This window comes from Sander lucioperca, chromosome 3, assembly GCF_008315115.2.
Source record: "Sander lucioperca isolate FBNREF2018 chromosome 3, SLUC_FBN_1.2, whole genome shotgun sequence".
Classification (NCBI taxonomy): Eukaryota; Metazoa; Chordata; class Actinopteri; order Perciformes; family Percidae; genus Sander; species Sander lucioperca.
In genome coordinates this window covers 6,797,965-6,822,156 of record NC_050175.1, presented here as the reverse complement: position 1 = coordinate 6,822,156, position 24,192 = coordinate 6,797,965, and the positions used below count along the sequence as shown (strand labels likewise).

The window sequence follows — 24,192 nt, the reverse complement described above, 5'->3', positions numbered from 1 at the left end:
CCCCTGGGAGCTGAACAGTGCAACCACAGAATACTAGGGGGTCCTGAGTTGATCCACTGGTGTAGGTAAGGGTGTACATGACTTGCCTAAATGCAAATCGACAGACTTCTCCATCATTTCAAAGATTCTATCCTCTAGTCCCAGGCCCACTACCTCAACCTGCCTCATAGAAATGAATTCCACAAGAGGAAGGGAATTTTTACGAGGTAAAGTGACACTTGATTTAGCCTACAGAACAGGCGCTGCATAGCAACACAAGTTAATAACAGCAGTTGACAGGCGCTGTAACTGTATATAAGTATATACATATATATATATATATATATATATATATATATATGTAATAATGTCGATTTTTTGTCGATATATATATATACAAAAAATCGACATTATAACATTGTAGATATGACAGAAAATACGGAAAAGCATAATATGTCCACTTTAAAAGAACCTTAAATGGAGCTTTATCACGGTTTTTGAAGGCCTGAAAAAACTGCATAAAAGTGGTTATTTCTCCCACACTAAAGGTGTGATTTAGGTTGTAAACAACACTATACTTTAACTTACTACTACATTACTTTACTTTATACACTAAATACTTTAAGGGTGAGCACCCTTGTTGATGTCAGGTAAAGCATTCATGTCCTGATTAGATACTGGATCTCTCCCCGCTGTTCTGCTGACAAAAAAACGACCACCTTCCCTCAGGTGGAGGTGTCTGCCGACCGCCTGTAGGGGCTGCACCTCAGCCATCTCAGGTGGCCTGGAAACCCCCATCTGCCCCTGCAACACACACTGAAGGAAACAGTTTTATTTTTGGAGTGGCCGCGGGCACGGTGGCTCGCTCCCTAAGGCTTCAGTTCACTTCAGGATGAGTGGCCCTGTGGCACTCTGAGCCAGGATTAACAAGCAGAGAGCAGTTTGTCCCGACAGCCGCTCGCCAAAGGTAAACCAGTCAAACTCAGTGTCTGCTTGATTGACAAGCTGGTGGTACTGCAGAGTGCTCCTGATCCGTCAGCTGGGTGCTAACCTGCAAACGGTGCATAGGATTTGATAGAAGCACGTGCACGATCTGAAATCTTAAATGCATGATGCATATCAGACATTATTATCTATGTGAGGAAGGGCTTGCAAAGCAATGTTTACCGTGATGTATGTTTCTGCCCAATTTTGTGTCATGATAGATAATGTAAGCATGAGTCAGCGATTAAACCCTGCACACCAGCATATTTAATGATTATAATTATACTATTCTTATATATGTATATGTATATATGTGCTTTTAGTTGTAAAAAAATGAATTGTCTCTGTAGCTCTATTCTTACACTAAACTGTTTGTTTTGCAGACTTTCCAGCAAAATACGAGCAACACCTATTTCCGCTTCAGGAAAGTGTTGCTCAGATTGATATCCCAACCTGATGATTAATAAAGAGCTCATCCTCCATTTTGTTTAACTGAGTTCTTTACAGCTAGATAGATTGAGGTCATGGTACAGTTTTATCACAAAGCTAATCTTATACTTTCCTCTTTTGAGCTGCACCAGTTGAAGCCTCCCAGATATCCAACCCCAGAGCCTTAAAAGGGGTACCGCTCATGTGTCAGCTGGCCCTCTTGTCACTGTGACTGCAGGAGGCACTGACAACATTGATTCATGTTAAACATTTGCTCAAAACCAGCCAACCATATCAGAGTGTTTAAATTTATTTCAAGACAGGGACAACATCTCACGGGAGCTATTCCTATGCTGCAGCTTCTATACTTACTATTCAAAACAGAGATTGTCAAACTTGCAGAAAATATCCCATTGGGTATATTTCTTCTCCTGCATCTCTTAGACCAAACTGGTGCTAACATGACATATACATATGTACGTATAAAAATTTAAAGATAACCATTGCTTTGAAACACGAGGCTAAGCTCACAGTCGGTGTATAGCTCTGAGAGGATTTGGGCCTCGGATTGATATCCAGCAGACTGAGGCTGTTTGTGTGAGTGCAGGACATGCAGGCAGCAGGTGCTCGGTGTCAGGATGTTTGCTCTTATTTTTCCTTGGTCTAAAATTAGACTGTGGACCTTTTCTAGTGTCACTCCAAAGATCCACTCCAATATTCAGACGTAGAGGGAACAAAACCAACTACTGTAAAATGTCAATTACATTTGAATATTAATTATCTTTTGTATAAGCTTTCATACATTATGTGGATCAAAATTCAGATCCAATTCAAACTGGAAAACTAAACACACCTTTGTCTAATATAATCCTGGGTGCAGAGGAATGTATCTTACATTTATTGTCAGTTAATTATGCTCATGACCTTTGGGTATCTTCTAATTGTTTGCTTGTAATTCTAATGACCCAATTTACTGCTGCTCAAGTTTTGAGTTTCTTTACTTATGAACAGTAGCTAAATACTGCCACCCCTCCTTCCTGCAGGAACTTGGTCACCCTCCTGTATGTGTCAATCATCCTCCTTTGGGATTACTTTTATTTCCCGCATAGGTCATTTTTATATCCGATAGTCCCCTTGAGAAACTATTTTCACAAGTAGTTTGTCATCATTTCAAAGCAGACTTGCCATAAGCAACAGCTTTACATGCCTTTCTATTTCCAATAGTGACGCTTGTTGTATCCATGCAGCATCTTCAGGACCCAATTAAGAGTTTTGAAAACTGCTAATGAGCCCGTTGTCATGAGAGCTCATAGTTTTCTAAAGCCAGCTGCAGACTTGTCTCGGAGCCATTAGCACGGGTTAAATCAGTACAGTTGGGAAACAGCTGAGTACACTATACTGGGAACTAGAAGAAGAGCTCGTCTACACAGTAAATGACAAAGGAAGCAAACACAGAAACTCTCTTAACAGTATTAAGGAACCAAACGTCAGGAATGTGTTTAATTGAAGTTAATTCATCGTATTAAAAGATGTACTACTGCAGAGATTATTATTCACAGGATAAAATGAATAACTGCAAAGAAACAAAAAAAGACTCACAATTTGTTTCACTACCTTTTTGTAAAATGATAAGAGGCACAAGAAATGTGTCATTGCAACAGGATTTAAGTACATTCAAAACCTTAAGCTTGAAATACAGAGAATGGTGAAGTGATAAAAAATATTTTTTTCATAATCCAGAATTCTTCAAAGTCCAGCATGTGTTTCACAAATCGTCATAGAACTGTCCAGCTGAAAAGGAAGAAAAACAACTTATTGTGTACTTGTCATACAAACATAATTAATGACCTAAATCAAATATCTATTATGTCTATAATTAATCAAAAACAAATTCAATAATTATTTGGCCAGCTGCTGAGATATCTGGCATCAAACAAGTACTTTCTGGCCCGACTCTGTATTGGAACAAAACTCCTCAACATTTCTAACTGCTTAGTGATTGAGAACATCACACCATGCAACCGGCATCTCATCAAATTCCTGCTCTGATGTCTTAATAATCTCTTTCCTAAGCCATAAAAAACAATGCCAAAACAGCAAGGTGATTTGTAACCTCCTCATAAAAGATTTTATTGGATCTAATTTAGTCTTTTTTTGGGAAACTGACTCATTATTTGTATTGACTACAAAGGATGTTTAAAGCGTTTGTTTTGTTATCAAGCAAATATGACAAAAAACACGTTTACATGACAGGCCTCTTTTGATGAATAATTTGACTGTTTTGTGTCTGCTTTGCTGTTATTATATAAGTAGATTTGTGGCTGAAGACAAATAGACTGATGTGTCTCATCTGTCTTGCAGGAGTCTAAAAATGTTAATGGAAGTCGGCTACAGTAACGGGCTGGACCCTGACCTTTCCCAGCAGTATCCTCCGCCCTTACTGCCAAAACCAGGCAAGGACAACGCAAGGCTTCAGAAACTCAAGAAGAAGAGAGCCAAGAAAAAAGGCAGCCTTTCTCAGACGCCAATCCCCTTTCGCTCCTGTTTGTCACCTGTCAATGAAGCGAGCACAGACCTCGAGCACAGTGACCAGTCCAGCCCACCAAGGACACCGGATTCAGTCTACACTGCAGATCCTTCAGTATCCAGTTTCCCCTTTGACTCCTTCTACGATCACTCTGCATCTGCATTTCCTCATCCTCGGAGCAGCCCCTACGGCCAAACTGGCAGCTTCCCCCCTCAGTCCTACATAGCTCAGATCAGGACTTCTGAAGAGCAGGTGGCTCCGCTATATGAGTGCTCAACTTTTTTATTCGATGACGTGACTCCTTTCATGATGCCACCTTCAGCTTCAACACCCCCATCACCACCTGAGCAGGTTTCAGCACCACCTCCTCCCTGTGCTTTAAATTTAAACATGACACCAAACTCCCATGGGTCAGTCACAACAGTCCCTCCAGTCACTGTGTCGCAATCCAGCACTAAAATATCAACTCATAGGCTGACCCTATCCCCAGCCGCCCCCAATTGTGGCCCAGGTCCGGCTCCTTCTCAGGTTGCAGACCTACCTCCTCTTCCAGCGTTGCTATCCGTTTCAGACACTCAGACACAACGTTTTATTGCCAACCAGAGGGAGACAAATGCCAGTTCAAAGGACAACCCTCAGAGCCAGATGTCGTCTTGGACTGCCAGACCTACCAGTAATGGCAACTTCCAGATGTCGCCTGAGATAACTGCCTCAAAAATATCACTTGTTGAAGCAGTTAAAGAGGCAAAGCCTGACACCCAACAAAGCAGGATTTATACATCAAAGGCAACATTTTATGAGATTTCTAAACCTCCCTCCATCCAAGACCTCACAGTAATAAACCCAACCTACCAGGGAGCATCATTATCTGACGTATACAGAAAGAAAACGCCTGTGTCAGTGGAGAAAACTGATCAGAAACTGAATGTGTCCACGACCCAATGTGGAAGACCTAAGACTCCCTCTTCTACACCAGCTCGAGTATCAACACCCTTTATTGAAATATCCAAACCTAACCCACTTTTATTTGCTGCTTTCAACTCCTCCAAAGGTCTAGAAGCTCCTGCAATTCCCAAAGAGGCTCCAAGACAAAAACCAACAATTCAAACCAGTGGTTTAAGTAAACCTCCAGCTTCCACAGAAGAACTGAAGTGGACTGATGTTAATCACATTACTGCTATCAAACAAGCCAGCAATTACGAAGAGTTAGAGATTCAAAAAACACAAAGGAGTACAATAAATCCAAGCTTTGCTAATACTGAGCTGTACCCCAGAGAGAAATTAGCATCAAGTATGACTGCACCTGACTCTGCTGTGGTCAAACCAACACTAATAGAATCAGTCATCCCAAAACTACAAACAATCCAAGTCTCTGAAAGTAAAGCTTCATCTTTGCCAAAGGTCCCATCATTTTTATCCACTGTACCAAAGACTTCAAATCTCAACCCTACGCAAGTGATTTCAATGCAAGCACCATCTCCAAGTCCAAGCCCTCTGTCGACCCCTTATCGTCCTCCAGTGGTTGATGCACGCAAGTCTTTGTCGTCACTATTGGAGAGCCAAATGTCATTAGCGACCTCAAAGCCCAAATCACGATCAACATATTATGGCCTTACTCCATCTGAGTATGCTGCCTACGGTGGGATTAGGACTATTTCATCACATCACAGCCCTGTACCCACCAGGGTTAGAGAAACCTCTTCAAATAAAATACAGTCAGATGTAGCTGTAGATGAATCACACGTCTCAATGTCTAATGCAACGAAACTACTCAATGGACATCAGGATCTTCCATCTTCGATGGAGGCTCCTGCTGCTAACATTTTACAACCTCCAAGGGATTCTGAGCTTCCAGCTGAACAGATCGTCACACGTAGCAAAGATGAGTTTGGGGAGAATGTGTCTGAAGCTCAAAGTATTGGAATGCAATCACTTAAAACATCAAAGGTGGACACCATAAAATCTGAGCTTCCTCTTGACTTGGCACAGAAAACAATGCAACAATCCACAAGTGACGTATCCACACCAAAAAGCTCTTTCTCTGAGGCTTCAATACCAATGTCTAAAGCAGGTGAGGTACACACACAAAGTGCGGCACTATTTTCTATAGAGGCAGCGCTAAATACAACCCCATGCCTAACTGATAGCAATGGTGTGTTGAGTTCTTTCTCACCCTTAGTGAAAGTAGATTCAAATGGAGAAACCCAGCAGAGTGCAAAAGGGATAGATGCCATAGAGAAAGGTGACAATCTTGAGAAAACACCTACAAAAGGAGAATTCAGGATCACAAATGCAAAACAACAGTCAGGAAAAATAGAGATAGCTCCATTCCAGTCTTACCAAACTGCTGGTGGAGTCAGTCCATCAACAGCCAATGGTCCAAATGTCCAACTCACTGTCAAACCTGCTAAAGACCTAACTGAGCGTAAAGGCCTGGTTGTTCAATCTCCTGCCACAGAGTCAGAGCCCACATTCTCAGGGAGTGCCATCATAAATGGTGCCTTCATTTTAGGAATAGCACCAGCCACCAGACTGGTTTCAGATAGGCCACTGCCCAGTGAAGTGGCTACTGAAGTTGTTTTACACAAACAAAGGGAAGAGGTTAACCAGCAAATCAAAGCAAGCAGGGGGGTTACTCTACCCAATAAAACAAAGATGCCAAACATAGCCTTAACAAAAACAAACACTGAGCCCCAATTCTCAAATGTATTCTCTAAAGAATCAATTATCGCTACCACAGGGTCCATTTTGCAACATGAGCCTGTCACAGCATCTGTATGTTCTGCACAGTACAGTATCTGCACAGTGTCTGCAGTAGGAAACAACCTCCATTTTCCTGCAGAAGGTCTCTCTTTGAAATCTTCTCAAGTACCAAGTGTACCAAATTCTCTTGCTGTTAATAATAATGTAATGGGCAAACCTACTACAGAAACAAAACTACCTGACCTCTCTGTCACTGCAACCAAATCCCCAAACATTTCAGGCATTAAATACCCCTTAGATATGACCTTCAATTTGCCCACAAAAGAGCCCTTAAAGCTAACCAAAACTAGTGAGAATGTATTTCTAAACACACACAGTAGTATATTTTCCAATGGCCAAGATAAACTTGTTCAAGCAGCAAGTTTTTACTCAAACTCAAGCACAGCTATAGGAGAGGCCACACAAGCAATTGAAACCCTTCTTAACATCCATGCTAAAGACGCAATACTGTCACACCAATTGAATACAGAACATAAACTCCCCACTTTTAATAACATTAACACATTTAGCAATTCAGCAGTAGACACAGAATTGCATCCACAACCAACCAATGGAAGAATATGTTTATTGACTGGGAAAACACCAACAGAGAATCTTCCCAGTATACCTATAAGAACAGAAAACATTAAATCAAAAGGTGTCATAGAAACGAGACCAGCTTCTAATCTTTCAAAAGGAAACACAGTACTGAACATACCTAGCAGTGAAACCAAACTGTCTGCAGGATTGCTTACTGTCAGCAAGTCTTCCACAGACTTGGTCTCACGTGGGAAACCAGGAGGTGTAGACGCTATTCAACATGGCCTACCAGCTGCAGAAACTGCACAGTCTAGCAAATCCAATTTTGGCAGTCATGTTCAAAGTATTCCTTCGGCTGAAAGCAAAGTCCCCAACAAGCTTCATACAGAAGTTATTTTGCCTATTATGACAGACCAAGCAGTGAGCATTAATCCATCTTTTCATACTGCACAGGTTAGTAAAACTACCGTGCCATCTAGCCCTACCATGAGGCACGTCATACCAAGAAGCCCTCAGCTGAGATTAGACAGACCTAAGAGTCAATCTGTAGCAACGCAAGCAATGGATTTAAAACCAGTTTCTGGCTCTGTTGCTCAAACAATAATCCACACAAACTCAAAAGCAGATGGTGAACTGACTGCCAACCTTCTTGCTGAGCAAAGATCATCTGAGGCATCTGCACAACAAATTACAACTAAAAGCACATTAAAGGAGCAATTGTCTTTCAACCAGCCAGTTATAGTCAATACATTTGTAGCAAGTCCCCCTCCAAGGACAACAAAATCTGTATTATCTAAGATTGAGACAGCAGATTCCTCATCTTCTGGTTATACCATGGCTAATAGAGTAGAACAGCAAACCATTGCAAGTCGAATCACGTTGTCTGGAGATAATATCCAAACCTCTGTGAATTCAGTGAGCTCTCAGACTGGAATGAATCAGTTTAGGAAATCTGTCACTGAAACAAAGAAATTGATAGAAACTAACATTCAAACTGTAAATACTCAAACTGTCTCACACACTGAATTTAAAAACCATGCTGCCACAAATATTCACCCCCTTGCTGAAGCCACCAGAGATGCTAAAGCCCCACTTATTTTAACCAGAGCAACTACACCTCGGAGCACTACAGGAGCCTCCCCTCTACCAGAGCTAAGAGTCTGTAATACACCGATTCAAACCTATACACCAACCTTGCCCCAGTCCTCCCAAACCCCCATCTATTTGAACCATACCACAGACACCAAACACTCGTCTGTCATTATGAAAGACCAGACAAACCCTCCCATTACATCTCATCCAATTAATACAAATGTTCATCCCTCTGCTAAGTCAATCACAGAGATGATTCCAAAACCAGAAATAAAACCACCCACAACTAAGGACAATTCAGTCCTGACTAACAGTGGTGAGGTAAAAGTACAATCCCCAATGCACAAGATAAAAACCAGATCAGCAACAAATTCTAGTAAGGAAGGAAAACTCTCCTTTGAAACTAACATTCCCATCCATTCTTCTGATCCTGTTTTAACCAGTAAACCTATTCTAAAAGCGCAACCTCCCAATAAGCAGGTAGAATCAAGACCGTCCTCAGCCACTTCAGAAACGAAACCATCAGTTGTAAAAACAGATTGCTCAAAGTCTCCCCCCGATCCGGTCCAGATTAGCTTGCACACCAGTAATGTTCAGCATTCGACAGAGCTACCAGTAGAGAACATTTCCCCTGCAAAGCCAACAACAGATACAGTCATGAAACCGTCCATAGTTAACGCCGCTGTGATTGACTCTGCCACTCCTGCCTCTCTGCCTCAGGCCTCAGCCTCAGTCAAAGCTCCATCCCCAAACAGAGGAACGTCACCGCCATCTCAGCAAAAACCTGGACTCAAAGACAAGGACGTTCTGAGGACCAAAACTACAGCTGCACCGATGGAAGCCCCGGCAGTCGAACCCTCCATGAAGTCAGCGACATCAACTGCATCTTCAACTGCTGACAAGAAGACCGTTAAAGCAGACACATCTTCTTCACCCACCGAGCCCAAAACAGCCCAGAAGCTGAAAGGCCTAAAGGGTAAGCTCAGCGGATGGACACGGCTCAAGAAACACATGGTCGTTGAGCCAGAGGAACTTACGTTTCCAGTGCCGAAGGCCAAATCTCAGGTCGACTCCAGTGGCAGCAACGAGAAAACAGATCGAGGTGGAGACGATAAGTCTTCAGCAGACAAATGTGGCAATCAGGAGGTGGTTAACAACATAGAAGGTCCCAAGGCGTTGAACATGTGGGACACCCTCCTTTTTCAAATGTTCTCCACCAAAGATCGAATCATGCACCAGATCAATGCCACCAAGAAAGATTCAGAGAAGAAAAAGGAACTTAAAGACAATCCAACAGAAGTTCCTTCCTTTGTCAATCGGCTGCCAATTTTGCTGTACAGCCCCCGTTTTGATGCCAGGAAGCTTAAAGAGGCGGCAGAGAAGCCACTCTCGAAAATATCAGCAGTGTTTGAAAAGGGGCTGATAAAACGCAAATCCCAGGAAGACGAACATAAGGACTTCAACAGGAAAGCAAGAGGATTTGGTTCGGCAAAAGCTACAGACACAGATACTTGACCTGATGCATAAGTATGTTTGGTGATGAGAAGTGAAAATTGAAAGATGCAGTGATAAACATAAAACAATTTGTGTATTTAGTAAATTTAATAATTAAGGTTCATTTTATAAATCAGGGCTGCAGTGAGGAGGTAGATTTTTCTTGAGGGGAAAAAGATTAAAAGTGTCATTGATAAAAAATTAAAAGAAATTCATCCCTATGTGAAATATAGAGTAGATGTATCATTTTATAGAATGTAGATGTATAGGTTAGTCTATAAGTTAGCTGTTACAGCTTTTTAAAGGTCAATATTAATAATAATAAGTATTATTATAATAATACAGGAGTAATACAAGTGTGGCATCTGTGCATAACTCAAATGGGATGGATGTGACAGAAAAGAAACAATAACGCGAAGAAAGAAAGGAACATTATATACTCAGCAACTTGGTCAGATAGTTTTTTTCATTTGACGATGGCTTAGACATAGTGTTAAAAGCATGTACTGTAGATACTTTAATAGATAAAAGATTGTTTAATTTGTCATGCTCTACCTTTTTCTATTTTTCTAAAACAAGTAAGTAGTAGTAGTAGTAGTAGTAGGCTTTTAGTGTACACAGCTGGTAGGCGGTTTTTAATCTCTGTAATAAATAGGGCTTTTACATTCCTGGAACAACAGGGCAGATGGATTTTAAAAGGTGAAGGTATGAAGGTCCAGTCAGAAAAGATTAAGGCTTTCTGCAAGTCAGGTATGGATGGAAATGAAGCGGCAGATGTCCGGGCTTTCGATCAGGCCAAGAAACTACAACCACACAGGCTGGTACATCTTGGGGCTGGGCAATAAGGAAAAAAACACTGTGATACCTAAAAGTTCTTCTTTTGATGTCAGTTTACATGACTGTATATTATCTGCTGAGGCTTATAATGTAGGTGCTTTGGGGATGTTTAACTTAGTTTCTAGCGGTTTTAAGGATGGAAATGTCAGGTCTGTTTATGGTTGGTCCACCACTTGGGTCTAGACTGGAAAATCTCAACAACTATTGGATGGATTACCAATACATTTTGGATAGCCATTCATGGTCCCCAGAGGATGAATCCTATTGACTTTGGTGATCCTCTGGCTTTTCATCTAACGCCATTTTAATGTGTCCATCCAATACTTTGGTTTATGACTAAATACCTGCAAAAGGAATCACAATCCCATCAGCCTCAGCTGTACTTTCTGTTCGGTGCTAATTAGCTAATGTTACCATGCTAACACACTTGACTAAGATGGTGAACATGATAAAGGTTATACCTACTAAACATTAGCATGTTAGCATTGTCACAGTGAGAACTGACATTATAATTTATTTTTTTGTGTTATTTTGAGGACATATAGCCCAGTCCCATCCAAAAGTCAAATTCTTGTTTCATCATTTCACCAGTGTTGTGTGAAAACTCTCCACTTTTATCCGTTTTGATGATGTTAAGGGCTCTAAGCTCCTCTGTCAGTTGAGGAAAGTCTTTAAGTGAAATGCATTGTCTTCAACTTGCTTAGGCAACTCTGAAAGTTGGAGATCCAATGTTTTCCTCCAACATCGATGATATGATAACATTTCCAGCCAGTGTAACAAATAAACTCAGTGATTCTGTTGGTGGATTGTAATTTCCTGCCCTAAGTCTGAGCGTCCAGGACTTGTGAACAATGTTACTGAGTTTAGATTGTAACTAAGATGTAGAAGTGAATACCGGTGAATGATGATGATGATGATGATGATGATGATGAAGAGATAATGATGATGGTGATGGTGATGCGGCCTGCTATAGGAAGACAGACTAAAGGAAGACTGAGCGACAGCTGGAGTGAAGACAGATGGGTGTGATGTTTCACAGCTTAGGAGGATTGTGATGCTGCTGTAGTAGATATTAGCATGTTGTTGTTGATATATTGGATTTTTAAAAATGGTTGTTTTCCCCAAGATGACCGTCATGTTATGGAATTTATTTTAGGTAGGGGGGAGTTTAGCCCATAAGCAAACCACAGCCCCGTTTATAACACTGATTCTTGGACTATAACATGTTTTTGTTTACTGTGTGTTTCTCAAAAATGCATAAAGTTGAATGTGAAACTCATATCTTGTATTTAAATTTTTTTCACAATGCTGTGGCACCTAAAATATAGCAATAGCAATTTCCAACAGAACCAGTTACTCTGTAGATTTAAAAGGTGACACATAACATCTCACAGGTCCTTGTTAAAGCTATAGTGTGTAGTTTCTGTCGCCCCCATAAGGAATTCTAAGTAATGACAACAAAACTGTTGGCGCGTCCACATGATACAAGCCTTCCGTGATTGCGCAAGCCCCCCCCCCCCATGCAGTTGCTAGTAGCCAAGGAGGACACGGAGGATTAAAAAAACATGATGGACTCTTCAGAAGAGGTCATTATCTTCACTCGTATTTCTGCGAGCGAAAGTCGCCGGACAACACAATCTTCTGAACATAGTCATACTGAGAAATACAGAGAGAGTTGTGTGGAGCTGATAGTCTTAATTATCTTTGTATCAACTCATTTGGCAAAGGCTTGAATGTGACGGATGTTCATTAATCTCAAAAAGTTACGCACTAAAGCTTTAATAGGTAATGTTTGTGTGGTTCTATATGTTTGGTATTGTCAACAAATCCCATGAAAAGAGCCAAACCGACAGTGTTAATAATCTGCGTGACTCTCAGCTCCATGCCCATTGGTTCAGAGGAAGAGGATATATTAGGGTTTTAATACACACACAATACATATAGATACATCCATTGCTGGTTTTGACTTTTCATGGAATTTACTGACAATAAGAAAAGTACGCAAAATGAGACTTAACCTAAGTTAGTTGGTCTTTTTTTTAAACCCCAAACTTGGAAATAAGTATTGTTCAAGACACATCCAATATCAGTGCCTAATATACTCTACTTGTCTTTACATGAATACCATTACATTTCATGCCAGTTTTGCAGATAAAAATTAGAACGAGGTGCAGAACTTAAGAGCAACACAGTCTGTAAAGATGAGCCACATTTGAACTACTGATAATGTTAAAGTGAATTAGCATATAAGTAAACTAGCAACAGGTACATTTTAAATATGTCTAAAATTAAAATTATTACAGTCTGAAAATGAATAAATTAAGGATGGTTAATGGAACTGTACCTGACTGGCAGTTTGCGTCTTCACTGCAGTCGTTGTCCACATAAACCTTCTCATACTTGCCGTGACCCGTCACCACAAACTTATATCTTTTAGCAGTGGAGCTCTCCTGAAATTCAGTTGATAAAACAACATTTATCAGTGAGAGAGTCACAAACATTTACGCTGTAACTTCAGTGTATCCTCATCCAGACCATGCAAACTGTTTTCACCATATTTTCCATATCCATATCATTCTGAAGGTATTTGATATTTTTCTACTCATCTTAGTTATTGCTTCCTAAAAATTACAACCTTCTACCAGTAAACAAACGAGCAGCAGTTTTAACAAATTGATCTTTGATTTGAGTTTAATTTTAAAGACAAAAACTAGAAGAGTCTTGTTTTTGTTTTATTTTTGTATATCAGCTCTCATGATGTCCCTGAATGCAGCACATTTGTTAGATTAGAGACTGAAAATAACTTCTCTCAAGCAATCCAAGTTTTGAGCCTGAAAGAAATATAAAAAAAAAAAAAAAAGCTTTTAAAAACTTTAATCAGTGTGCTTGTGACCCATCAAAATAAAAATGATTTGTAGTTCTGTTTCATCCCTGCTGCTTGCCAGAGGCAGTTCTTAAAGCACTGAATATTCCCTTTGCACATACGCAGTTCAAGTATGTATACCAACAACGTCACTTGTCACCCGTGGATGACCCGAGAGAGACTATATCTTCCGGTGTCATCAGGGGATCTGACTATCCCTATGGTTAACTGCTCCTCAGATCTCTGCAGGGTAAATCCAGACAGCTAGCTAGACTATCTGTCCAATCGGAGTTTTCTGTTGCACGACTAAAACAACCTTTTACGTACACATGTTCCACCAACACAAGTTCCTTCCCGAGACTATTTTGCAGCGGCACTGGGGCTCCGTCCGGCGCTTAGCACCGCCCAAGACGATTGTGATTGGTTTAAAGACATGCCAATGAACCAGAGCACGTTTCTCTCTCATCCCGGGAATGCTGTGTGGACTAGCCAGACCCTCCTCTGCAGCGTGGTGGAGGAAGGTCTGGCAATGCGAGACTAGCTAAAGCATAACTCATCACAGTTTATGACATTAGTGCAGACATGAGTGAGCAGTTAAGAATTTTTACAGGCCAGAATAGGTGATGGTATCCAGCATTTTACAAGTTGAAGGCAAAATGTAGAGAAATAATAAAGAATAATTATAATGAATTATAATTTTGTGTAGCAGATTTCCTTTCCCTGTCCATTCAATCCTTTAGTGACCCCTCAGACTAATAATGGAACTCCCTAGGTTAGTGTTTCCAAACCTATAGAGTCACAATACAAACATATATTTTTATTTTTACAACTGTTCTCAAGTTTAGGCACCATCTGGATATTTTCATCTGTGCAGTGCTCTAAAAAAAGGAAAAGTCTTTTCTTCTTTGTTCGAACTGATCCAAATGTTTGTCCACACTAAGGCCATAACCTGTGACAGCGGGCTCACAAATAGACATTGCCTCAAGGATCAAACCCAAACCTATCATGCTTCCTTGTTGCATCACTGTAGAAAAACACTATTATCCAATATTTTTTAAAGAGAAGCGTCAATCAAGAGACTTTGGTGTGTGAATTTGTACCTTCCCTTCCCTTCCAGAAGATAATGTGTCACCAAGGCTCACCCATAAATTCTTCTTGTTTGAAACACCACCAGGTTTCATGTCCTGCAAATATAGGAACACACAGTACATGTAAGTACACGGTTTGTCATCTCTGCAGCCACAAGGGGGCAGTCTTTCACTGTCTGCCCTTTAAAACTGAGTGGCGATGATTTAAACCAGATGAAAAGGGGCTGGGTGTGGTTGCATGAAGCTGAGAGGAATGCTGTCAGGAAGTTATGAGACAGACAGAGAGTTGAGCAGAAAAGTTGACACAAAATAAACAGCTGTTGTAAATCTCATGTCACAGAACTGAAACTTGTTAGGAATTTGATGCATTCCAGTCGGGTTTTCGACCACACCACAGCACTGAGACAGCTCTTGTTAAAGTCTTTAATGACATCCACTTAAACACAGATAGTGGCAAAATTTCAGTCTTGGTATTACTTGATCTCAGTGCTGCATTTGATACGGTCGACCATGACATATTACTAGACCGATTGGAAAACTGGGTTGGCATTTCTGGCTCAGTACTAAAGTGGTTTGAGTCTTATTTAAAGAATAGGGACTACTTTGTGTCTATAGGGAATTATACATCTGAGCATACAAATATGACGTGCGGAGTTCCCCAAGGCTCAGTTCTGGGGCCTCTCCTGTTTAACATCTACATGCTTCCACTGGCTCAAATTATGGAAAACAACAAAATAAGTTACCATATTTATGTGGATGACACACAAATTTATATAACCTTATCGCCAGGGGACTATAGTCCAATACAACAACTGACTAAGTGCATTGAACAAATTAACGACTGGATGTGCCAGAACTTTCTTAAATTAAATGAAGAAAAAACTGAGGTGGTTGTTTTTGGAGCAAAAGAGGAACTATTAAAAGTCAGCACTCAGCTTCAAATGATAATGTTAACAACAACAGACAAAGCCAGAAATCTTGGTGTAGTCATGGATTCAGACCTGAATTTTAACAGCCACATTAAGACAATTACAAAGTCAGCCTATTACCACCTTAAAAATATATCAAGGGTTAAAGGACTTATGTCTCAGCAAGACTTGGAAAAACTTGTCCATGCTTTTATCTACAGTAGACTAGACTACTGTAACGGAGTCTTTACAGGTCTCCCTAAAAAATCAATCAGACAGCTGCAGCTGATTCAGAACGCTGCTGCTTGAGTCCTCACTAAGACCAAGAAAGTGGATCACATCACTCCAGTACTGAAGTCTCTACACTGGCTTCCAGTGCCTCAAAGAATTGATTTCAAAATACTTTTGCTGGTTTATAAATCACTAAACGGTTTAGGGCCAAAATAGATTTCTGATCTGCTAGTACACTATGAACCACCCAGACCTCTCAGGTCGTCTGGGACAGGTCTGCTTGTTGTCCCCAGAGTCAGAACTAAACAGGGGGAAGCAGCATTTAGTTTTTATGCTCCACATATCTGGAACAAACTCCCAGAAAACTGCAGGTCTGCTGCAACTCTCAGTTCTTTTAAATCAAGGCTGAAGACCTATCTATTTGATGTTGCCTTTCTTTAAATAACTTCATTTCTTATACTGAAGTTGCATTGTTGACACTGTATGACAATCTATATAAGCATATAAAGAGAAATTCCTATTTTATCTGCTTTTATATATTTAACTGTTTTAATTGCTCTTCAATGTTTCATTTCTTATACTGCACTGTAACTTTTATTCTTGTATTTTATCTGTTTTAAATTTTTTAATCTGTTTTCATGTAAAGCACTTTGAATTGCCCTGTTGCTGAAATGTGCTATACAAATAAAGCTGCCTTGCCTTGCCTTGCCTTGCCTAGGAAAAAGCTCAGGGGTAAAACATACTTTATGAGTATTGCCAAACATACCCACCAACACAGCAAGAGCATGATGCAAAAGAAGAAGAGAAGACAATCCTGGTCATTCAGGGTAAAAATTGGACTCACTGCTGGTCTGGAGGGCGAGCTGCACCTGCTCCCATCTTCACTTCCTTTCACCCACTGGTTGATGAGATCAGCCACACCAACTTTTAACCCATCTGCATCCTGAGACAGAGAAGAAGAAATATTCATAATTGCTGTGAAACCCCCCCATCTATCGTTCATGTAATACTCTTTTACTGCTACACCTGTCCTTCAAGAATGCAAGGTAGCAGAAAATGTCAAATTGTCCCTGAATCAGATCTTCACTTCACACAAAATGTTGTTTAGTTTTCACACTGCTACTTTTATTGAATATGTTTTGAGCGACCACACAAAAAATATGATTGTAAAAACTAATGTTTTAAATATGAACTCTTCCTGTTTATCATAGGCATAGAAGAGGTGTCGTGGTTTAAAATGCATTTCTTCTTAAACTGGGAGTCATTTAACACTGTTAAAGGTCCAGTGTGTAACGTGTTTAGTTGTTCATTATCAAAATCTGTGTTGCCCGTTCACAAACTTGTCCTTTTTCATGAATATTTACCTCCACCATCAATTCCAAGTATTCCTATTGGCTTGAAATTTTACATTTGCATTCACATCAACAGGGGTAGACGCTCCATATTCATGCACCATCTTGAAATACGTTAGCCGGTAATACAGGACATACTGCTCCGCCTTTCACATGATAAACTCACAGGTGCTGCTAATGCTGCTAATGGGTATCGTAGCTTCTCGGCCCTGGCAAGTTTGAAAAAGGAAACATGGAGGACCACACGTATTCAAAATCCAAATTTCAGGAACAGGAGTCTTCTTCTTCTTCTTCGCCCAGAAAAAGAAAAAGGATATTGAAAAGAGCAAGAGACCGGCTTTTTGAAGCGTGAAGGCTACCGTAGCTGTAATACGTACTTTGAACTGCGTGGTGCGAGAGAGTTGATTGCGATATATGAGCTCAACGCTAGATGGGAGAAATTCTTACACATTGGACCTTTAAGAATAAAATGAAAGTGAATATTAATACATATTGTGATCCTGTAGGTTTGTTTTCTAGTAGGTTTGGTGATGTTTGCGTGCACTTTAAGTTTGACTTCTCTTGTCCCGTAGTAACTAGTTTTAAAAAACTGCCCTCACACCAATTTGTATTCCTTTTTTGTGTACATTTTACTCACAAAAAAATGTGGATAGTTTTCTTTTTGACCAGAAGCTCTATAGCTTGCTCTGTCGGTTGGTCCACACATTTTCCCACCATTTGGTGGCGACAGTTTTCGCCCCTGGGAGGCTAAAATTTGGCATGGAGGTCATGTGTCAGTGTGAGGTTGTGTGTATGTGAATGCAAAAAAATGAAAATGAAAAAAGGTGTGAATTCGCTATAGCTGCGACCACAGGTATATAGATCCATACGCCTGTGGTCGCAGCTATTGCAAATTCACGTCTTTTTTTTTTTTTAAACCAAATAAAAAAGGAACCACACTCTTTCCCCCCCCCCCCCCCCTCCTGGTAACTGCATAAGTACCCTCAGGTACCCCGGGTTGAGGCACATTCAGATGGAGCGATCACAGTCAACTGCTGCTGTTTCAGTCACGAATAGCCTACAAATAAAAAATAATAAAGACTTCACCTGTACATTTTCCTTCAAGTGGACATTCACTGTTAAACAACAGCAGCATTAAACTTCTGAACACTTCCTCATAGGAACTGAGCATAAGGAGGAGCCGTTATTTATCAGTCGTGCCTGTTGTTCGTGTTACATCATATGCAGGGCTTTAACTTGACACACACCAACCTGCTGAATAAAAGTAAAAGTAAAAGTTAACTTTGGCGGGTAATGTTGTAAAGTTACAAACGTGCCAATACGGCCGCCAGTGATGAATGAAGCAAACAACACTGTGTATGTTTGAATCGGCAGGCTGCAGAAATGTTTCCAGGGTGGTCTGTTTCCCGCCAAAACATTTGGGCAGTTTTGTGTGTGTTTAGCTAGGAAATGTAATCTCCCTCTGGCCACACTGTCTGCTTGTAGAGCAAATCCTACATTTCCCATGAACACTATGTCGTGACGTGTCGTCCAGCCGTTGGCTACGTGCCTGGCGTGTGCAGTATCGATTACGAGCTACGCTGAAACGGAGAAGACATTACATTACATTACATGTCATTTAGCTGATGCTTTTATCCAAAGCGACTTCCAATTAAGTGCTTTCAACCTTGAAGATGCAAACTCCAGACAACAAGTAGTAAGTGCAAGTACATTAGCTTTAAAAAAGCAAAACTACAAAGAGCCACATGAAAGTGCAGCTTTATATATATATATATATACACATATACATATACATATATACATATATATTCACCAGTCAAAAGTTTGGGGTCGCTTAGAAATTTCCATTCCACTCCATTACAGACGGAATACCAGCTGAGATCAGTTGCATTGTTTTTTTAATCAGTGCAGCAGTTTTTAGATTACATTATGTGGTTACATAATTGCAAAAGGGTTCTCGACTGTTGTAGAACTGTTGTTCTAATTATAGGCCGGAAAACTTCATCATTAACCTTAGATGGTGTGACTGTGATTGCATTTTGGTTCCAGGCTTCTCCGGCCTCAAACAGGCTCTTCTTGGAGGAGACGGCTTCAGTGGGACTCATCAGGTCCGGCAGCAGCTGACTGGCCGATCTGCCTTCCTTTGAGGAGACCTGTGAAAAATAAAGCGAGATTCAGGAAGTTTGGATGTAACATTGTGATACACTGAGACACCGTATTTGAGTATTTTCCACATTTTCCAAAGGAAAATACCCATTGAAAAAACAGAGTAACTTAATAGGGTTTTACCTCAAGAGCATGTGTGTACTGCTCCAGTTTCTTGTCAATCTTGGAAACAGCAACAGGTGGCAGCGTCTTCTTTATGTTGCTGGTGCTTTAGCAGAATGGATAAATGTCCAGTTAAGTCATGGCGAAAGCATATTTCTGTTAGAAATCAAAGTCCAGATGCAGCTGTTGTACAAAGGACATTTTTGCTGCACGTGAGCTAAAGAGGAAAAGTTTGGAAATAACAAGTCACGTTCCATTGATGCAGTGTGTCTGTTTGTTCTGAACTCAGTGGGTGAGTTAAACCCACAGAAGAATAACAGTTTTCTGCAGTTCTGATGTGCTGTCAGTGAAGCTTATTGTCAAACACACACACTCACCTTTTCCTCAGAGACTCAGTTCTCTCTATGATCTGAGGAAATAATGAAGACAATCGATGGTTAAAACTCACAGGAATTATACTGAAAACACACACTTGGGAAATGACCAACAGTAACACAGACTTTTTATTGAAGCAGGCTGCACTTCAGATCTGCAAACTGGCACAAACAGAGCAAGGCAGAAACTTGTTCTCTTAATGGTTTGAGGGAGGGATTTGAGAAAACATTAAATCTGGAACATGGGTTAGATTAAAATGAGCTGTTTGAGGTGTTACTTTATTTTATTAGTAATCCTGGTTAAAGAGACAGGGCCTAGTTTTATCACATTAGAAGACAAACAAAGAATTAAACAGATAAGACAAGTTGGAAATAAAACAGTGTGCTAACATGAATAAAATTAGGTTTTGACTAGAGATTAGAATTGATTGTAATTTAAAAACACAACAGAAGGATCTTATGGCAACTGCTGACCTCTGATCTTGGCACTCACCGTACATTTACCGTCTGTTGAGACTCTGCTGTTCACTTCATCCTGTAAAGAGACACACAGTGCTGAGATATAGATTACTGCTGGCTCAGACTAAATGACTGTAAGTACAACATGCAGCACCTTACTCTTAAAATTAAAGAGCCCCTATTATGCTTTTTGGATTGTTCCCTTTCTTTTAGTGTGTTTTAATGTTTTTTGTGTATGTAATAGATGTATAAATTTCACACCTTTCTCTCACAGACAGTAGTTTTTCTAAACTGACTGAAATCGGCTCGCCCACGTTTCTGTTTGAAATTCCCAAGGGGGTAACCGAGCATCCGAAAAGTGTACCTCCTATGGAGAGATTGTAGGCTCACAAGCCATCACCTCCCGTTAGCATCCCATTGACTCCCATTCATTTTGGCGTCACTTTGACAGCGAATAACTTTACATCTGAAGCGTTTAAAGACTCTATTTGTCCATTGTTTATTTAAAAAAAAAACACAACAATGTATAAAAGGCTCCATTACCTTGTATCTCACGTTAGGGCCCTTTAGCAGACGTTTTTTGTAAAAATAGGCTAACGATTGTGTCATAACCACGCAACTTTCTGTCGCACAGTAGAGAAATTATTCAGGTGAAGCTTGCAGGCAGTTTTGACTTACATTAGCTGTTTAAGTTTAATTACTAATGTTAACTAGCATTTTAGTTAGCAATAATTAGTCTGTGTCCATGTTATCTCCTTACATATACCTACGCTCTCCGTCTCTGCAAGATTGGGAATGATTGAGATTTCTCTTGGCACAGCTACCAGAAGACTTACAACTTTCAGACAGGTGACAGCTGACCAATCAGAGCGGACTGGGCTTTTCAGGAAGGCGGGGCCAAGAGCTCAGACAGAGTGTTTCAGGTGGAGGCGCTGCAGCAATGGGCAGTATGAGAAACATTATATGTTTTTTGAACATCAAAGCATGTAAACCTATTCTGAGAGACCCCAAGAGTACAAATATGCCGCTGAAAAGGAGTTTAATAGGGGCTCTTTAACTTCAGTATTCAGTAACAACAGTCAGCATGCACAGGACTTACTGGGTAAAACTGAATGAGGAGTTTCTGGAGGAACAGCGGGGAGCGTGAAAGAGATAAAACACTTTTTAGCACGGTTAACATGACACAACACTTAATCATTTCACCATCAGTGATTCATCACATTGATTTAGAGGCAGTAGCCACACAATCACTTTAATGACTGGCAGCCTCTGGAGCTGACCTCGATCCCTGATCCAACACCTTGGACAAAATCTGCACATCAGCTTTATAACATAAAATGGGAAGACTGTTTTAATGTTTCAGAACAGAGTGGCAACATCCTTATCGCAAACAGAACCAATTGGGTTCATGGGAAATGTAGTTTTAGCGAATTCAATTAAAGTCAAATCATAACAGGAGTTACCTCAGGACACTCTACAGATAGTGTAGGTCTAGACCACACTTCATTTATAATTTATAATTTACAAAGACCCAACAATTCTCCGGGCAAGGAAAAACTTCTTTAAAACAGGCAGAAACCTCAGACAGACCCTTACTCTTGGCTGCTGCAAAATGGCCGCTCTAAAAATAATTAGTATATGTAGTTTGATAGCAAAAACCGGATGTTTTATGGCTGTTCCTTCAATTTGGTGAATTATGAGACAGAGACTGCCAGTTATATACATCACAGTCACTTATTGATGCTGGCTTTTTGAATCTGGAAAACTTTATTATACAGACCCCCTTTGGTTTGCTGAGATACCTTGAATGTCGGGCTCATGGGACCGTAGTTTAACAGCTCCTCGCCTTCGCTGCTGCTGCAACGAGAGGTTGCAGATCTTCTACTCACCTCCTCACTTCTCCTTCCCTCCATTGAGCTCTAGGACATCACCAACATACAAATGTCAACAAATATTACCATGTCATACTCAGAAGTCTGCTCAAAAGAAAAAAAAGTCAGTATGAACAGTATTATAAATATCTTATGTTAAAAAGTCTCCCATAATCTCAAAAGTTTTCCTAAGTACCTGTTAGTTTTTTCTTTTAAAAGCGTGTTCACGCTGCTCATCCTCACTGTGTTATTTGGTGGCAAAAGACTAATAAAACACTAACAAACCACTGGTGCTAAAAGTAGGAATGTATTGCTACATCTTACATCATCAATGCATCATTGTCTGGCTGCACGCCTCATTTCAACACCCCGCAAGCCAAAGCTGCATTCTTTGACTTTATTACTTTCAGATTTGAAGCCAATTTCTACGAACTGTGAGTTTGCATGCATGTGTTTGATTAAATGTTTTAATGACACGTGAAGAGAAACAAGACATTTTCGGTGTTATGTCAGCACACTACTGCTTAGTAGAAGAAGTATTTTATTAATAATAAGAGTAAACATCTAATGTGAAAGAGTTGGACATAAGTAACAAAATACGTTTCAGAGAGCTGTAAAAAAGGTAAATCAGTTTTCAAGATACCTTGGCGTCAGTGAGAGATATTTTGGCATGACAAAAAGTCAGGGAATCTTAAAACTAATTAGTATACATTTTAATATAATTAATTCAATAACATCCTCCAGTCAAAATATTCACATAAACATATGGACAACATTTATACATCTAGCCTATTATATGATTATTAAGATCTGTACAATATATTTATTTTTATCACAACCTACCCGCCCTTGTTTTATGCAATTTTGCAATTCTGTTGTGTTCATTGTAATATAATGACAATAAAAGCTTCTTATCTCATCTTATCACAATCTGGATGGTCGTTTCAAACATAACTTAGGGGCGACTAAGATGATGGACAACGGAAAGACCAACCATCTGAGAAATGTAATTTAGGTCTGGGAAAAAAAATTACGGATACTAGTGATAGTAGCACTAGAGGTAGTAGTAGGCTACAACATTAATAGAGACAAAGCGCATCCTGTCAACTCGGAAAGCAACGCCCATAGGAGGGGGAAACAGTGCTGCTGTGTGGTGGGGTGCACTCCCAACAATGTAAAGAACCCATAACTGTCGAACCGAAAAACTGAGCTTTTATGACGACAAACGTGGATACAGACAATAAGACGTGAGGAATAAGCAGGAAGAATAGGTAGACTGTGGGATCCTGACATTAACCTAAAGATATGCCCAACGTTACATTTTGCAGCAAGCATTTTGTTACCAAGTCAAATTATCCAAATGTCAGTTTTAGGCTAACTATATTTCCTGTAAATTAAGCTAACACATGTAACGTCAGGCACATTGGATCCCACTGCCTCCCCAGTCTCTCTGCTGATTCCTGATGTCTGTATCCACTTTTTTCTTCATAAAAGCTCAGTTTTACAGGTCGGCATATAACAATACCGTTCACGTATACATGCGGCACCATCTTGGGAAAGCAGTCACAACCAGTCGAACGATGAACGCTGTGCAACCAGTAACCAGTAACATAGCTCAAGCACGGCATTCGGCATTCGACTGGTCGTGACTGGTTTCCCAAGATGGCGCCTGCCTGTATACGCGAACGGTATTGTCTTTCTAAACTATCTTTTTAATAAACTGTCTGTACACTTACAAAGTTCTCAATGCTTCGGTTTACATGTAGGGATCCTCATTATGCTACCGTGGAAGTGTGGTGCTATTTTGAGCCTTGTTAGTGGTATAGAAATAGCGATTTCTTTTTACTTTACCCGTGCCCCAACGACTAGCGTTATAAGCTAATTAGCGGTTTGGGCTAAAACTGGTCACATTCGATTAGCATGAAAACATATCCCAGAGAACGGTTGAATTGGTACACATGTGTTATTAACCCCTAGGTTAATTTTGCGCCGGATTTCTCCTTTAACCGCACAGAAACTTCTAGGCATTATTCTGTTGTTTGCTAGCAGACGGGATTGACGAGTAGGCACCGTCACGCAATACAAGTCAATAGAGAGAGGAGAGTTGTTTTCCCCTCCGGTGGGGGCGGGACTTAAATGCGCTCTGTCTCTATA

General features: G+C 40.3%; 2 protein-coding genes across 3 annotated transcripts in view; one reads left to right on the top strand and one right to left on the bottom strand.

Annotated features, from left to right (window-relative positions):
* Positions 1–806: 806 nt before the first annotated feature.
* LOC116067260 (mucin-17-like) lies at positions 807–9,433 on the top strand. Its single transcript, XM_031323638.2, has 3 exons — positions 807–946; positions 3,754–5,990; positions 9,014–9,433. Exons 2-3 carry the CDS (start codon positions 3,764–3,766, stop codon positions 9,190–9,192), a joined length of 2,406 nt encoding a protein of 801 aa, XP_031179498.1. The 5' UTR covers positions 807–946; positions 3,754–3,763; the 3' UTR covers positions 9,193–9,433.
* Positions 2,865–24,192, bottom strand: part of LOC116067261 (lymphocyte-specific protein 1-like) — a 34,231-nt gene continuing 12,903 nt past the window's right edge. The window contains exons 6-15 of one of the 2 annotated variants that reach the window (XM_031323639.2): positions 21,970–22,086; positions 21,267–21,290; positions 20,202–20,243; positions 19,712–19,743; positions 19,356–19,440; positions 19,079–19,219; positions 16,559–16,657; positions 14,588–14,671; positions 12,969–13,074; positions 2,865–3,183 (exon numbers count right to left, since the gene is read on the bottom strand). In XM_031323639.2, coding sequence (XP_031179499.2) covers positions 3,158–3,183; positions 12,969–13,074; positions 14,588–14,671; positions 16,559–16,657; positions 19,079–19,219; positions 19,356–19,440; positions 19,712–19,743; positions 20,202–20,243; positions 21,267–21,290; positions 21,970–22,086 — 756 coding nt within the window. In that variant the 3' untranslated portion in view covers positions 2,865–3,157. The remainder of the gene's footprint in view (positions 3,184–12,968; positions 13,075–14,587; positions 14,672–16,558; positions 16,658–19,078; positions 19,220–19,355; positions 19,441–19,711; positions 19,744–20,201; positions 20,244–21,266; positions 21,291–21,969; positions 22,087–24,192) is intronic. The other variant, XM_035999205.1, reaches the window with a different exon arrangement.

What these genes read in the sequence shown, in the direction of transcription:
- LOC116067260 (XM_031323638.2), top strand. Translation starts at nt 3,764, where the DNA reads ATGTTAATGGAAGTCGGCTACAGTAACGGGCTGGACCCTGACCTTTCC. An exon ending in AATACCAATGTCTAAAGCAG is followed by an intron (nt 5,991 to 9,013) that starts GTGAGGTACACA and finishes TCTCTGCCTCAG; the next exon opens with GCCTCAGCCTCAGTCAAAGC.